Genomic DNA, 15,248 nt, shown 5'->3' on the forward strand with positions numbered 1-15,248 from the left:
AAAATAAAGGATAACACTTAACTTTTAATCTCTATGAAATACGAACACAACCTTAAAATTAAATTTCAATTTCCGAAAGTCTAAAGTAAAACTTTCGAAGATTAATAGGATAATTATTTTGTATGCTTTCCAAGTAATGATTTGTTGTTCTGTTAAAAAAGAGGATTGATATCAATAATGGCAAATTGCATACGAAACGCTGTCGGAAAAGTGAGGCACATAAATTCAACTTTAATTAAAAAGCAGTCCTTGGAAGCTAGACCCTTGTTGAACGAATCACTGCAATTGATACCCTTGAAATCGGTATTTTTTCAATTCTAGCACTTTAACATGAATAATGTCCATATTAGATATTCAAAATTTGTTTCATAACTCTCTTTTTAGGATTACTTAAATATAAAATATGTATCTCAAATAGCTACTTGTGTAAATTACAAAGACAGATCAGATGTCCCACAGGGGGGCAGAAGTCATTCACTGATCTCTGACAATAGAGAACTTGCTAGTGATGTTGTTATTAAAGAACATATACCAGTGGAAAGGTATTATTTAAACAAATTAGCACAATCTGTACCATGTGGGGACAAAAAAGAAGAGCATTTAGTTTACACCAATGAGGCAAGTCCAAGTCTAAAGCAAGAGTCTAGTTCCCCATTAGATAAACCAAAACCTGAAGATTTGAATAAAATTTTTGAAGTCTTGAGTAGGACTCTGCCAAAATTATTCATTGAGCCTTTGGATTATAGTATTTATCATCCAGATTTAATATATGAGAATAATATAAGAGGAACCAAAACGGTGTAAGTATGTATATATAAACATACTATAGGCTACATACAAGTTTTGAAATTTTATTTTTATAATTTTTTTGCAGAGGTTTGTACCATTTCATTAAAGACGTAGCTCTATTACGTACTGTTGGTCATTTAAAATATGCATATGTGAAATTAGAGGTGTTGAAGATTACCCAACACCCAGAAGATTCAACAATAAAAGTTAGATGGCGAGTCAGGGGTGTATCAGGGTTGTCTGTGATGATGAAATTTTGGAAATATAAAATATGGAATTTGAAGAATATTATAGAGCAATCTGACACGTAAGTGCTATGATATTTGATGCATAATCGTAATTATGAAGAAAGGAGAATCAACAAAAAATTATTGAATTCACTTCTTGTTTAACAATTTTCAGTTTTTTATATCGAGCAATTCTTTTTTTAGGTGGTATGACGGATTTTCAACCTTCTATGTAAATGGTAATGGCGTAATCTTCAAGCATATAGCAGATAAGGTCAGTTTTTCAGATACATTTTGAAAAAAATGCAAATACTTGTTCAAAATTTCAGATGATGCCAGATTCTGATGGAGCAAGATCAGAAGTTCGTGTCTCGCACGAGGATGCTGCTAAGCTAATGCTTTTAGTAGGTATAATTCCTAAAGTTTCAAGTGTAATACAGTGATATGAAAATAGTTCCAGTATTTCATGATATAATTATTTATTGTTGAAATCGTCATTTGTAATAATATTGTGTAGTTTAATTTAATTTTGTAATTACTGTATATAGCAATGAATAAAATTCCAAACAATGACAGCGTGTGAATACCATTGTTTAATATGAACCAAATTGAATTTTCCTAATACTTTCACATTGCCAATTTTCCAAGAGAGGCTCAAGATCGGACTACAAAGTTTTTAGATAACTCCATAGACGAAAACTTGAATTGGCACCACCCTATAATTCGTTTAGGAAAAAAATTAAATTCTGTCTCATATAGTTTGAAAATAATAAGTCGGAACTTAGACGTGAATTCCCTCAAAATTTTTTATTTCGCCAACTTTGAGAGCTTGATGAGGTTCGGTTTGATATGCTATGGTGTGAACTCAAACACCCTGAAGGTTTTTCATATTCAGAAGAGGGTTATCAGAACTGTATTTGGTCTGGCTTACCGTCAATCTTGCAAAGGAGTCTTCAAGAGGAATCGTATTCTCACTGTTTATGCTCTCTTCATTTATAGAGTGCTAGTTTTTATGTTTAAAAATTTGGAATATTATGAGCAGTGCGGTTCTATGCACAACTATGTTAATTGAAAATTCAATATCTGTTATCCGATACATAGACTCATGATAATGGGGGAACACCCTTCTTATGCGGGTATTATATTGTTTAATGAACTTCCCGAGGACCTAAAAATGTGTCCAAGAGGAAATCCATTATCAAAATCTTACAGAATTCAATTTGTCAAATTTAATCTCTTGGAAACATTTCTTGGGTAATTTTCCATTGAACAATTCTAAAATCCAGACTCAATTTTTAAAATCTTTATTTGTTGCCACTATACAAACATTTTCAGGAGTTACTTCACACTTTACATAATAATGCAATGCACAGTTGAAACCAATATCCTTTATAAATTGCAACCGTCCCCAATTCATAAGGTTTTTGCACTTAAGTCCTATTTGTTCCTTTTCCTGTACACTAAGTCCTAGAAGACTTCTGAAATGTTATAAAATGAACAAAAATATTATGGGTGGAAAGTATGCAAGAGAAATACTGTTCTTTTACTTACTTTTCGTCTTTTTCCAATTCTTCTGGAGATTTTTTGGATAATTCCTCTCTCCTTTCTCTACTAAGACCCGTGCCGCAAGTAGCCCAACTAACCAAGCCACACATAATTCTGAAGTCATTTTCTGTTAGACCTAGTTTCTGAAAATGAATTGAGAATAAAAAGAAAACATAGATGATGATCAATAAATTGAAGATTTCTTGAAGAGAAAGTAATAAAAAAAGAGGCAGCTCAAATGCAATTTTGAAGAATAGTGGCGTCACTTTGATGCATAAAAAAAAACAGGTGCCATATAAAGGGTGTTTTTTTAGAGCTATAGAACTTTAAATTGCAATAAAACAACGATGGATTATTCGATTGACCTGAATTTTATTTATCCGCAAGATAATCTTGTGGCATTACATTTTAAATATGATTTCTGGCATATGACGGCTGGCTCGGATGTAGTCCAATCTGGACGTCCAATTTTCGATGACTTTTTCCAACATTTGTGGCGTATATCGGCAATAACACAACGAATGTTGTCTTCCAAATGGTCAAGGGTTTGTGGCTTATCCGCATAGACCAATGACTTTACATAGCCCCACAGAAAGTACTCTAGCGGTGTTAAATCACAAGATCTTGGAGGTCAATTCACAGGTTCAAAACGTGAAATTAGGCGGTCACCAAACGTGTCTTTCAATAAATCGATTGTGGCACGAGCTGTGTGACGTGTTGCGCCGTCTTGTTGGAACCACAGCTCCTGGACATCATGGTTGTTCAATTCAGGAATAAAAAAGTTAGTAATCATGGCTCTATACCGATCACCATTGACTGTAACGTTATGGCTTTCATCGTTTTTGAAGAAGTACGGACCAATGATTCCACCAGCCCATAAAGCGCACCAAACAGTCAGTTTTTCTGGATGTAACGGTGTTTCGACATACACTTGAGGATTAGCTTCACTACAAATGCGGCAGTTTTGTTTGTTGACGTAGCCATTCAACCAGAAGTGCGCTTCATCGTTAAACAAAATAAAATGGACGTAGTGCGCGATACGTATTTCGCACAGAACCATTATTTTCGAAATAAAAATTGCACCATTTGCAAGGGTTGTTCAGGCGTGAGTCTATTCATGATGAATTGCCAAACCAAACTGAGAATAAATCACTTGACAGCTGTTAAATTGGTCTCCATCTTGAACAGTAATGCCAACTTAAAGTTATATACCTCGAAAAAAAACACCCGTTATAAGAAAAATGAATATGTTCAAACTTTCAAAATAACTATTACGTTTTATTAAAAAATGTTGAAATTCTCTGCAAAACAATGTTCTCATAAAACGGAAAATGCAAATGACACACATGTCTGCATTATCGTAAGTTCCCCAATCCAGTTCATTTCTCATCAAGTGATGAAGGTTTGAATTATTAGAATTTTTTAAAATCAAATTAATGTTTCTCGCTTTGAAAGGTTTAATATATGGGATTGTCAGCCAATAGGACAATAGTAAATAGACTACTCCAGATTGGGACAAATCAACTCACTTCGAAATACTCCCTTCCAGTGAAAGAGGACCATGTGCATCTGTGGTGACAGCAAAAGGTCATAAGAAAACCAAGCAGTTTTTGTTTGTTTTTCGTTGAATGAGCCAAACATCTTATTGTGAAATCTGAAATTAAAGTTTTCTTGCATTATGTACAGTCTGTTCAGGAAACCAAAGCATAGTGTAATTATTAAAGGATGTTTTGATTACATTATGAAAAAATGGAATATTATACACAGAAAAATTGTTGAAAATTACCTGTAGCTGCACCACATAGGTGTTTAGTTACTCCAACTATATGTTCAGATTTATTCACAAGTTCCAACTCATCTAGAACCAGATCACTTATATCCGCCCTAACTCTCTGAACATTATCTGAAGTTTTATCCAGTTTGTTATCTTTTTTATGTTTTGGTGAAGCTTTCTCTATAAGAAGAATGTTTGTTTCATCAGTGGTTGCTTTTGAAATCCAGTAACTCAAAGCACCTGTATAAACAAAAAGTGAGTTAGAACGAGGAGATTGAGAGGCCAGAGAGAGACGTCGATAAGCCAAGACACATTTTGATATCTGCCATTTTTCAACTGCTTCTTGTTAATTTTTGGGTGCAGAATCTGAAATTTTGTTGGTCCATGTGATTATTCAAGAGTATTTATTTACCTCTACCAGCTCCAAATTCAATATAACATGTCTTCGGATTCAGCAATTCATACTCAGAAAGTAAACCTAATACTGAAGAAACTTGCTTTAAATGTTTTTTTGTTTTGTCTCCATAAATAGGGTTCATCATCTCATCTTCCACCACCTTGTGTTTACATATCTTCTCTTCTATATTCACTGATTCTTCTACAATAAAAATCTATTGGAGTAATAATCTCTAACTGGATCAAATAAGAAACCACCTTTGCATATTCTATTCATTTTCTCAATTACGCTTTTTATTTCTTCAACCGGTGTACTCGATAATGTAATTGTATCATTGTTTTCACTGATTTCAGGAGAACCTGAATTTATACCCTTCACAATAAATGGCTGACTCTCCTTTGGCCTCGAATTACATATTTTTAGATGTTTCCTCAACTTATGTGCATAACATGTACTGAAAAAGTTGTAAGTTAAGTTTCTTCAAAATGCAACTATTCAACTCTTCAAGAAACTGAATATACTCACTGTTTTCTATCATAAGGACAAGGAATTCTGACCCCAGGCTCATCAGCACTTATCGATGTGGATTCATTGATCGGTTGATGTTCGCAACAGTATATTTCAGATTCTTTTACCAACATCCTACATTTGCGTTTTTTCCTGGTAACATAAAAACTACATTGTCGTTGAACTTTTTCAGATCCAGTATTGGCAGACATTCTGATAAGAAATGGAGGAAGATAATGATATGCGATTATCTTTCCAAGATATGGTTGAAATTCTTAGAACATTAATATCTAAGTTGAAAGTAGAAATTTGAGAAATTTGGATTTATTCAGGTTAGGTTTGTTTTGAATTTGAAGGTTATATATACTGTCAAAGAACATAGATCAATGACAAAAAGGGCACTGCCCGAAACGTTGCCTATCAATTGACAGTTTAAATCTTTAAACAATAAATATATTCAGAAACAACCCTGAAATCAAATTTCACCATACAATGAAAAGTGACCAGGGTAAATAATTAAATCAATATATTAATGTTATTATAGGTTTATGTAAACGTCAGGCTATTATGTCGTCCTCTAGACAAAACAACCTGAACTAATTAATAGTTTATAGGTAACTGTACGCATAGGTACTTGAAGAAGAAGGTAACTGTACAAAGATGTAATGTCCTTCTATAAAGTTCGGTTACCGAGCAATAGATAGCAGCTATCAATAATTTTGAATGCAGTTTCTCAATTATAATTAAGTCATTGTAGTTTTGAATACAATGACTTAATAAAGGTTCATCGAGTCACCGTAAATTTGAAATGACTAAGAAGATTTTTAAATTATAGGATCGAAAAGAAATCGAATAAAAACAAAGAAGAGTAAACGAATAATTCAATGATTGAGTTTAGTATGTTAACCTGAAATTATCGCTCATTTCCAAAAACCATCACAATGAATAATAAGTCATTATTTCGATGGCTATCATTAGATGGCACCTCCAACTCATCCTTAATACAGTGACTTAATATAATAATAATATATAAGTTTTTTTCTCATAGCACCTTCCCTTCACAAGATATCCAACTTAAATTTGGTAGATATTCCAATTTGGAGTTTCCATCATGTGATATTTTAATTTTGAATGCAAATCTACAGAATGATATTTTTTCTGGAAGAGTGCGCGCTTCTTTTCACCAGAACTTTTTTTTGTGAACCACTGCGGTAGTTAAAAAAATATGTAAAAAGAAACTGTGGTCCAGTACTACACTTATTGGTTTCTTGTCGGTTCTTGTCGAACAATTCTTCAGTAATTCTTAGGAAAATTAAAATTATCATAAGATCCAGTGTGCTGTGATGAATAAATAATTGATTATAAGTTTTGGTACTTATTTACCCAATCTGTAGAGAAGATCAATAAAAATTCCATAAACTGTTATATGCATCACAAAAAAGTGGGACTACAAGACACACCCTGTATCTCGAAAATAAAACATTTGCGGGCCTATGCAAATGACATTCAATTCTTAAAATTATGCAAGGAATTTTTCATTTTTCTTCGTACCTCCAATTTTAGGAACAATCGTTTTCCATCCTCTTTACAATGGAATAAATATCCATTGATTCACTCTTTTTTTTATTATTAAAATCAAACTTTTTATTGGAAAACTCTATATTAGTATATATGAACTCTTTTTTACTTCTTAGGGAATTTTATAACCACGCCAATGTGTACCCACAAGTGAGTTGATAATCTCAACTATCTCCTATATGTATTGATTACTTCTATTGTAATTTTATCGAGTATTACTCAGTCTTATTCATTCCAGTTTTTGAGTAATACACTAACAGAATCTCTCATTCAGTCTCTGGAGAGAGCTAGATGAGAGCTTCCTTCAATATTTACAATTTATTTCAACTGACGAACAAAATGTAAGTTAATTTACATAGGTACATACTTAGTTAAACTGAAACGCGTTTCTGAGAATGAATCATGTGTTATGGACAAGGTCAAATAGTTAAAATCGTTTTATTTATGTTGTCGGATCTAATTCAACAGGTTTTAGTCAGTGCGGTATCAAAAGGAAGATTACTTAGGTTTTGAATTGTGCAGAAATTATAAATTGGTATACAATATCACTTTTTCCGGTTTAATGTAGATTTTAGTTTGGAAAGTTGTACTCTTAAAGAGATGAATATTTTAATTCTTGTTTTACACTTATTTTCTCATTTATTTACAGAAGATGGCGACTGGTAAAGCACCTTGCATTACTTTGAATAACGGTAGGAAAATGCCACAATTAGGCTTGGGAACTTGGTTGGTAAGTAAACCTGAATGCTTTTAAAACTGATGTTTTGTAGCAACTCCTCGTATCTTGTAGCGACACAAGAAATTTAATAACTTCCAAATTTTTTTTTTTGATCACAAAAAAGCTGCAATATGTCAGCTATTTTATATTGGAATTCTAATTTATCCTTGTGTGCCTATATTCAAAAGGGCTGAAATTTGACATTTATACCCTAAAGTGAATATCCTTAGCAAGTTTCATCAAAATCGAAATAGTCACTTCGATTCGAGGCTTTATTATGAAAAACTGGTTATACATTTATGATTCAAAGTATTGTTCATCGCTAGCCATTACTTTCTCCCATCTTTCGGGCAGCGTATATAACGCGTTGAAGAAACTGGTCATCTTTTGAAGCGATCCACGAAACGATCCAATTTTTTACTTCTTCATAAGACCGGAATTGCTGGTCAGTCAGGACGTGTGCCATTGATCGAAACAAGTGATAGTCAGAGGGAGCAATGTCTGGAGAATACGGCGAGTGGCGTAGGACTTCCCATTTAAACGATTCCAAGTATGTATTGACCACTTTCGCAACATGGAGTCGAGCATTATCATGCTGAAAAAACACTCTATCATGTCTCTCGGTGAATTGCGGCTGTTTGTACTTTAATGTTCGGCTCAAACGCATTAATTGCCTTCGATAACGATCGCCTGTGATTATTTCAGTCGGTTTTAACAACTCATAATACACTACGCCGAGCTGGTCCTACCAAATAATGAGCATGATATTGCAACTGTGAATATTCGGTTTGGCCGTCGACGTGGAAGCATGGCCGGCATATACCGATGATTTTCTGCTCTTGAGATAAGCGTAATGAACCCATTTTTCGTCTTTAGTCACAATGCGATGCAGAAATTATTTCCGTCTTCGCCTTGCAAGCAGCTGTTCACAAGAAAATACCCGCCGTTCAACATTTCTTGGCTGAATTCATACGGCACCCAATTTCCTTGTTTCTGAATCATTCCCATGACTTTCAGGCGTTTTGAAATGGCTTGTTGCGTCACTCCCAATGATCCTGCTAATTATTGTTGGGTTTGACACGAGTCTTGATCAAGTAATGCCTCCCATTCTGCATCTTCGAAAACCTTCTCTCTTTCACCGCCATGCTGGTCTTCGACGTGGAAATCACCGTTCTTGAAGCGTTGAAACCACTCTCGGCACGTTCTTTCACTAATAGCGGCCTCACCATAGGTATTTGAGAGCATTCGATGAGCCTCAGCTGCAGATTTCTCCATATTAAAGCAGAAAATTAAAACCACCCGCAAATGAAGAGAATTTGGCTAGTTAATCGCGAATAATTTTATTATACAGACACAAATCGACTAATATTTCGATGACGTTATGTTTACAAATATCTAAACTTATTTGATGACATCTATGATGTATTTATTTCAACTAACACTTACCGCTAAAGCCATCTAAAGCGGGAAACAAAGTTGTACCCTAATAGTTCCAAGTCAATTAAAATGTCCAAATATTGGTATCGACATCTGAGTAGGATATAGGGTGGAATTGTAAATATAAAATATTCCTACTTCATGCAGAGAATATACCAAGCAGTTGATACACATAGTGGTCACAAGTATGATGAATTTTTGAAATTTTTAGAAGTTCTAGTTTTAGCCAAAATGTAGATACCTCTACTCTTGCAAATATTGTAGGTTTGTAATTGTGGCTACAAAATTTTTTTGACATCTATATATTTCAACCTGAAACACACTACATTCACGAAATTAGGGTTTTCTTAAGGTAACAGAAACTTTAATGCAATATCCTAAATTTTCAACAAGCAGTTTGATTTCATTGACCTTACATTTCTTTTCATGTTCAATCATACTCCTTCCTTTCAGTCCCTAGAAGGCGAAGCCAAAGAAGCCATAAGATACGCCATAGACATCGGCTACCGCCACATTGACTGCGCCATGCTGTACGGCAACGAAAAAGAGGTCGGAGAGGCCATAAGAGACAAAATAAACGACGGCACAGTCAAACGAGAAGACATCTTCATCACCACCAAGCTTTGGAACACGTTCCACGAATATGACCAAGTGGTGCCAACTTGCAAAAAGTCCTTGGAGAACCTGGGGCTCGACTACGTCGACCTCTACCTCGTCCATTGGCCTGTGGCCCAGAAACAGACCGAGATGGACCCAAGAAAACCATTTGGGAAGACAGAGGTCATCAAGCACGATTTTACAGAGACTTGGAAAGGCATGGAGGAGTGTGTGAAGTTGGGTTTGGCTAAAAGCATTGGGTTGTCTAACTTCAACAGCAAGCAGGTGTTGAGGATCTTGGATATGGCTAAAATATTACCTGTTACCAATCAGGTAAGCTGTTGTCTAGCTTCTAAGTTTATTTTTGTATATGTATTCCTTCCAAAAAAATTATCGTCGAGGTATTATTTTCAATCTTTAGTCATCATCAAGAGAGGTTAATTTTGATAGCACCTATGAAGAATTGTCTTCAACAGCAAACAAGTGTTGAATATCTTGAGCCTGATCGAAATTATACATATTTCCAATAGAATATGTTGTAACGGGTGTTTTTTTCGAGGTATATAACTTTAAGTTGGCATTACTGTTCAAGATGGCAAGCGATTTAACAGCTGTCAAGTGATTTATTCTCAGTTTGGTTTGGCAATTCATTATGAATAGACTCACGCCTGAACAACGCTTGCAAATAGTGCAATTTTATTTCGAAAATAATGGTTCTGTGCGGAATACGTATCGCGCACTACGTCCATTTTATTTTGTTCAGCGATGAAGCGCACTTCTGGTTGAATGGCTACGTCAACAAACAAAACTGCCGCATTTGGAGTGAAGCTAATCCTTAAGTGTATGTCGAAACACCGTTACATCCAGAAAAACTGACTGTTTGGTGCGCTTTATGGGCTGGTGGAATCATTGGTTCGTACTTCTTCGAAAACGATGATGGCCAGAACGTTACAGTCAATGGTGATCGGTATAGAGCCATGATTACTAACTTTTTCATTCCTGAATTGAACAACCATGATTTCCAGGAGCTGTGGTTCCAACAAGACTGCGCAACATGTCACACAGCTCGTGCCACAATCGATTTATTGAAAGACTCGTTTGGTGACCGCCTAATTTCACGTTTTGGACCTGTGAATTGGCCTCCAAGATCTTGTATTTAACACCGCTAGACTACTTTCTGTGCGGCTATGTAAAGTCATTGGTCTATGCGGATAAGCCACAAACCCTTGACCATTTGGAAGACAACATTCGCCGTGTCATTGCCGATATACGGCCACAAATGTTGGAAAAAGTAATCGAAAATTGGACGTCCAGATTGGACTACATCCGAGCCAGCCGTGGCATCATATGCCAGAAATCATATTTAAAATGTAATGCCACAAGATTATCTTGCGGATAAATAAAATTCATGTCAATCGAATAATCCATCGTTGTTTTATTGCAATTTTGCAAGTTTTATAGCTCTAAAAAAAAACACCCTTTATATATTAATTCCAAAAGAATCATGTTTTCAATTATATTCGAAGTTTAGGCATTAAACTTGATGAAAAAATTCATTGTTACAGGTGGAGGTGAACCCCCATCTCAACCAGAAGAAGCTGACAAAGTTCTGCAAAGACCGCAACATTGTGATCACAGCTTATAGCCCTTTCGGGTCTCCAGCAAGAACTTGGGCCAAACCAGGTCAACCGGAGATAGCTTTTGATCACCCTACCTTTGTCAAAATAGCAGAAAAGCATGGTAAAACTTCTTCGCAAGTTATTCTTCGCTACTTGGTTGATATAGGGAGTGTACCTATCCCGAAATCAACGAATAAGGAGAGGTTGAGGCTGAATCTGGATATTTTCGATTTTAAATTGGATGATGAGGATATTGCAGCTATAGATGCGATGAATATGGATTATAGGGCCGTGCCAGCCCTGGATCTGATGGAGTCTGATGAATATCCGTTCAAGAACGTGGAATTTTGAAGAGTATGTTATTGAATCTAATCTTGTTGTTTTTACTTTTTATCTGTTTATTGATAAAAATTTAGTATGCTTTTTAACTTGATGTTATCGCACTTTTGTAAAATAAATATAAAATGATTGAAATATCTTCTTTTTTTCAATAATTTTTGCGATTCCATTTGAGCGCTTGTTTCCCGAACAATGCCCTGTATTATCACGATCTCCATTTCTGTATTTTGGAAAGTTTTCTCTTCGAACCAATTGCTCTATAATTTGGTCATAATGTCTGTGTTTTTCGAATTTTGAACCAAGTTTTCCAATTATAGGTTTCATTTTGAATAGTCCGCTATCTGGGTAGCTGTCACTTTTGAATCTGTCATGTTTTGACACCTGATAAATGAACACTACGCCATTACTAAGAATAGAACGATATACGCTTCAACAACGCACAGAAATTGTTAAAATTCACTACAAAAATGGTGAAAATTTTGCGATCACTATTCGCAAAACTAGAGAACTTTTAGGTTTTTTACTTTGCTCCTCCGCTGGCAATAGTGAAACTGGTGAAATAATTTGAGTTGTTGGGACAAGTTAGGGATGTGAAGAATTGAAACCATCAGCGTCGCTCAAGAACGGCTGAGAGTGATGAGGCTCATTTTTACCTCGGAGGCTACGTTAAAATAGCAGAATTGTTGCTTTTGGGGCTAGGACAATCCAAGAATGATTTTTGAAAAGTCTCCCCATTATAAATCTGTCACTGTTTGATGGCGATTTTTGCGCCAGTGGGACCTTACTTATTCGAAAATGAGGCTGATGCAAGTGTTACTGTGAATGGATTGCTACCGAGCTAGGATTCATGATTTTTTATTGCCGTAATCGAAAAATATTGATGTGGATGTTTCAACAAGACGGCACTACGTGTCACACAAGCAGCGAAATAGTTGTAATTTTATAAGAAAAGTTCCTTGGTTGTTGTATTTCACGATGAGGTAATTACAATTGGCCACCAAGATCTTGTTTACAACACCTTTAGGTTTTTTCATTTAGAGCCACGTGATAAATAAGGTCTATACCAATGCTCTACAATCAATTTAAGACCTTTAAGAAAGAATTTGTGGATTTATCGAGGGCTTCAGCCAGAAATGTGCGAATTGTTAATAGAAAATTTCATGACAAGGATATGGTGTTATATTACAAGTGTAGCCTTGTCATTCTTTTGGTAATATCGTTTTCCATTTTAATGGCAGACCTTCCCACTTACAATGAAATCAACATTCATTGATCTCTTTTAAAATATTCTCGTTTTTTTTTAATATCAAAATAGAACCTCTCATTGAAAATCCTTTATAATCAGTCAATTTGTGATGATAAATTGTTTTTTATATTTTCGAAAAAATTATGGCACAACAATTACGAAATTTTTTTCATTCTTAAAATAACACTTAAATTTTTTGTGATATAGATACTCTTTGTATAGAAATATTTACTTTTTTATAGTAGAAAGTTATTGAAAAGCATTTATTAGGAAAATATTACAAGGCAGTAAGATAGATATAGTAATGCGTAGGTTAAAAAATTCTTGTAAAATTTTCAACGTGTTTTTATAGGTACTTCATTTAGTATGCCCAACTTTCCCAGGAACATAAGTTTTATCAGGAATAATCAATTTTAATATTAGAGTGTAAACTTTTCAGTTATTTTTGTGTCTTACCGAACAACCACTTTCAAAATATCAAACAAATCTATTCGCATTCAAAAAAATACTCAAAAATTTAAAATCCCCCTTAAAGAATAACTTCGGAACAAGGGTATCATCCCTTATTACCAACCTAAACTTCTGCAACACCAACAATCGCCAAAAATAATTTATTTTTCCGTTACACCCTGCCCACTCCAGAACGTGCTACACTTCAAAACTCAGATCCGTGAAAAAAAAATGTTCAGACCGCTATCTTATTATCATATCTTTTGTCCCGACCCAAGGACACAAAAGACCCGTGCTGAAGCTAAAAAACGAGCACATTGCAGCCAAAATATGACCCTCTGTGACGGATGTATTCAAATGATATCAGGTGAGGAATGAACTTCGGTAAAAAACGGGTCTTTCTTTAAAAAAAAGCGATTGGGGTGGCTCGCAACGTGTAGGGCATAGGAGGCTATGGAAAGCACGAGCCAAATCGTAAATTTCGTGATGTTGGGGGGTAAAAATCTGCCTTCGCCTCGTTATTCTGTGGTATGAAGTTGACGCTTTTGTTCTTGAGATGATTTGTTATTTTAATTTGCGTTTAAAATTCAAATTCGAATAACAATTCGTATATTCACTGATTAAATTGAAGATTACGATGATCGTTTCTATAGGGTGTTTTTTTTCGAGGTATATAACTTTAAGTTGGTATTACTGTTCAAGATGGCGACCGATTTAACAGCTGTCATGTGATTTATTCTCAGTTTGGTTTGGCAATTCATCATGAATGGACTCACGCCTGAAGAACGCTTTCAAATAGTGCAATTTTATTTCGAAAATAATAGTTCTGTGCGGAATACGTATCGCGCACTACGTCCATTTTATTTTGTTTAGCGATGAAGCGCACTTCTGGTTGAATGGCTACGTCAACAAACAAAATTGCCGCATTTGGGGTGAAGCTAATCCTCAAGTGTATGTCGAAACTCCGTTACATCCAGAAAAACTGACTGTTTGGTGCGCTTTATGGGCTGGTGGAATCATTGGTCCGTACTTCTTCAAAAACGATGATGGCCAGAACGTTAGAGTCAATGGTAATCGGTATAGAGCCAGGATTTCATTCCTGAATTGAACAACCATGGTGTCCAGGAGCTGTGGTTCCAACAAGACGGCGCAACATGTCACACAGCTCGTGCCACAATCGATTTATTGAAAGACACGTTTGGTGACCGCCTAATTTCACGTTTTGGGTCTGTGAATTCGCCTCCAAGATCTTGTGATTTAACACCGCTAGACTACTTTCTGTGGGGCTATGTAAAGTCATTGGTTTATGCTGATAAGCCACAAACCCTTGACCATTTGGAAGACAACATTCGCCGTGTTATTGCCGATATACGGCCACAAATGTTGGAATAAGTCATCGAAAATTGGACGTCCAGATTGGACTACATCCGAGCCAACCGTGGCGGTCATATGCCAGAAATCATATTTAAAATGTAATGCCACAAAATTATCATGCGGATAAATAAAATTCATGTCAATCGAATAATCCATCGTTGTTTTATTGCAATTCAAAGTTCTATAGCTCTAAAAAAACACCCTTTATAAATACACTACACTGATTAAATTGAAGATTACGATGATTGTTTCTATTATAATCATTTCTGTGATTGTCTACGTTCTCCAATTTTTATGCTACATGTCAAAGTGACGTCTAATCAATTCATACTAGTCTTGAGCACAGAAGAAACATTCAGGAAAATCTTGTTTTTCTTTCTAATTAAGGAACTATTCAGCTGAATTGTATGTAATTAATGTTTTCGATTTTATTTTAATTTCAGCCTAGTGTCACAAATGTTTTCTGAGGCATCGAGAATTAATTTCAAGAATATAAAATTTGAGAAGTTCTTATTCTGAAACATTAATTTTCATGAACAATATTTTTATTTTTATTCATTAATTTGAATTTCGTATGAAAACACTACAGATCATACCAATAGGAACATTAATCTGTTAATACTAATATAGTTTAAAGATAAGGCATAATCT

The 15,248-nt window shown here is 35.0% G+C and overlaps 3 protein-coding genes across 4 annotated transcripts; 2 read left to right on the top strand and 1 right to left on the bottom strand.

Annotated features, from left to right (window-relative positions):
- Positions 1-10: 10 nt before the first annotated feature.
- Positions 11-1,600, top strand: LOC123672794. Its single transcript, XM_045607122.1, has 5 exons — positions 11-303; positions 385-800; positions 875-1,096; positions 1,221-1,290; positions 1,346-1,600. The coding sequence occupies exons 1-5, from the start codon at positions 178-180 to the stop codon at positions 1,457-1,459; spliced, it is 948 nt and encodes a 315-aa protein (XP_045463078.1). The 5' UTR covers positions 11-177; the 3' UTR covers positions 1,460-1,600.
- Positions 1,601-2,304: 704 nt separating this feature from the next.
- On the bottom strand, positions 2,305-5,542 carry LOC123680363 (tRNA:m(4)X modification enzyme TRM13 homolog). Its single transcript, XM_045618217.1, has 7 exons — positions 5,258-5,542; positions 4,990-5,186; positions 4,748-4,933; positions 4,348-4,575; positions 4,091-4,215; positions 2,568-2,704; positions 2,305-2,494 (listed from the first exon to the last, which is right to left on the bottom strand). Exons 1-7 carry the CDS (start codon positions 5,449-5,451, stop codon positions 2,305-2,307), a joined length of 1,257 nt encoding a protein of 418 aa, XP_045474173.1. The 5' UTR covers positions 5,452-5,542.
- Positions 5,543-7,001: 1,459 nt separating this feature from the next.
- Positions 7,002-11,666, top strand: LOC123688875 (aldo-keto reductase family 1 member B7-like). Of its 2 annotated transcripts, none has more exons than XM_045627596.1 (4): positions 7,002-7,158; positions 7,467-7,547; positions 9,426-9,902; positions 11,135-11,666. In XM_045627596.1, exons 2-4 carry the CDS (start codon positions 7,470-7,472, stop codon positions 11,537-11,539), a joined length of 960 nt encoding a protein of 319 aa, XP_045483552.1. In that variant the 5' UTR covers positions 7,002-7,158; positions 7,467-7,469; the 3' UTR covers positions 11,540-11,666. The 2 variants fall into 2 exon arrangements, with proteins under 2 accessions (XP_045483552.1, XP_045483553.1); XM_045627597.1 differs by lacking the exon at positions 7,002-7,158 and adding an exon at positions 7,216-7,352.
- Positions 11,667-15,248: the final 3,582 nt, after the last annotated feature.

The sequence above is a fragment of the Harmonia axyridis genome, chromosome 1, assembly GCF_914767665.1.
Source record: "Harmonia axyridis chromosome 1, icHarAxyr1.1, whole genome shotgun sequence".
Classification (NCBI taxonomy): Eukaryota; Metazoa; Arthropoda; class Insecta; order Coleoptera; family Coccinellidae; genus Harmonia; species Harmonia axyridis.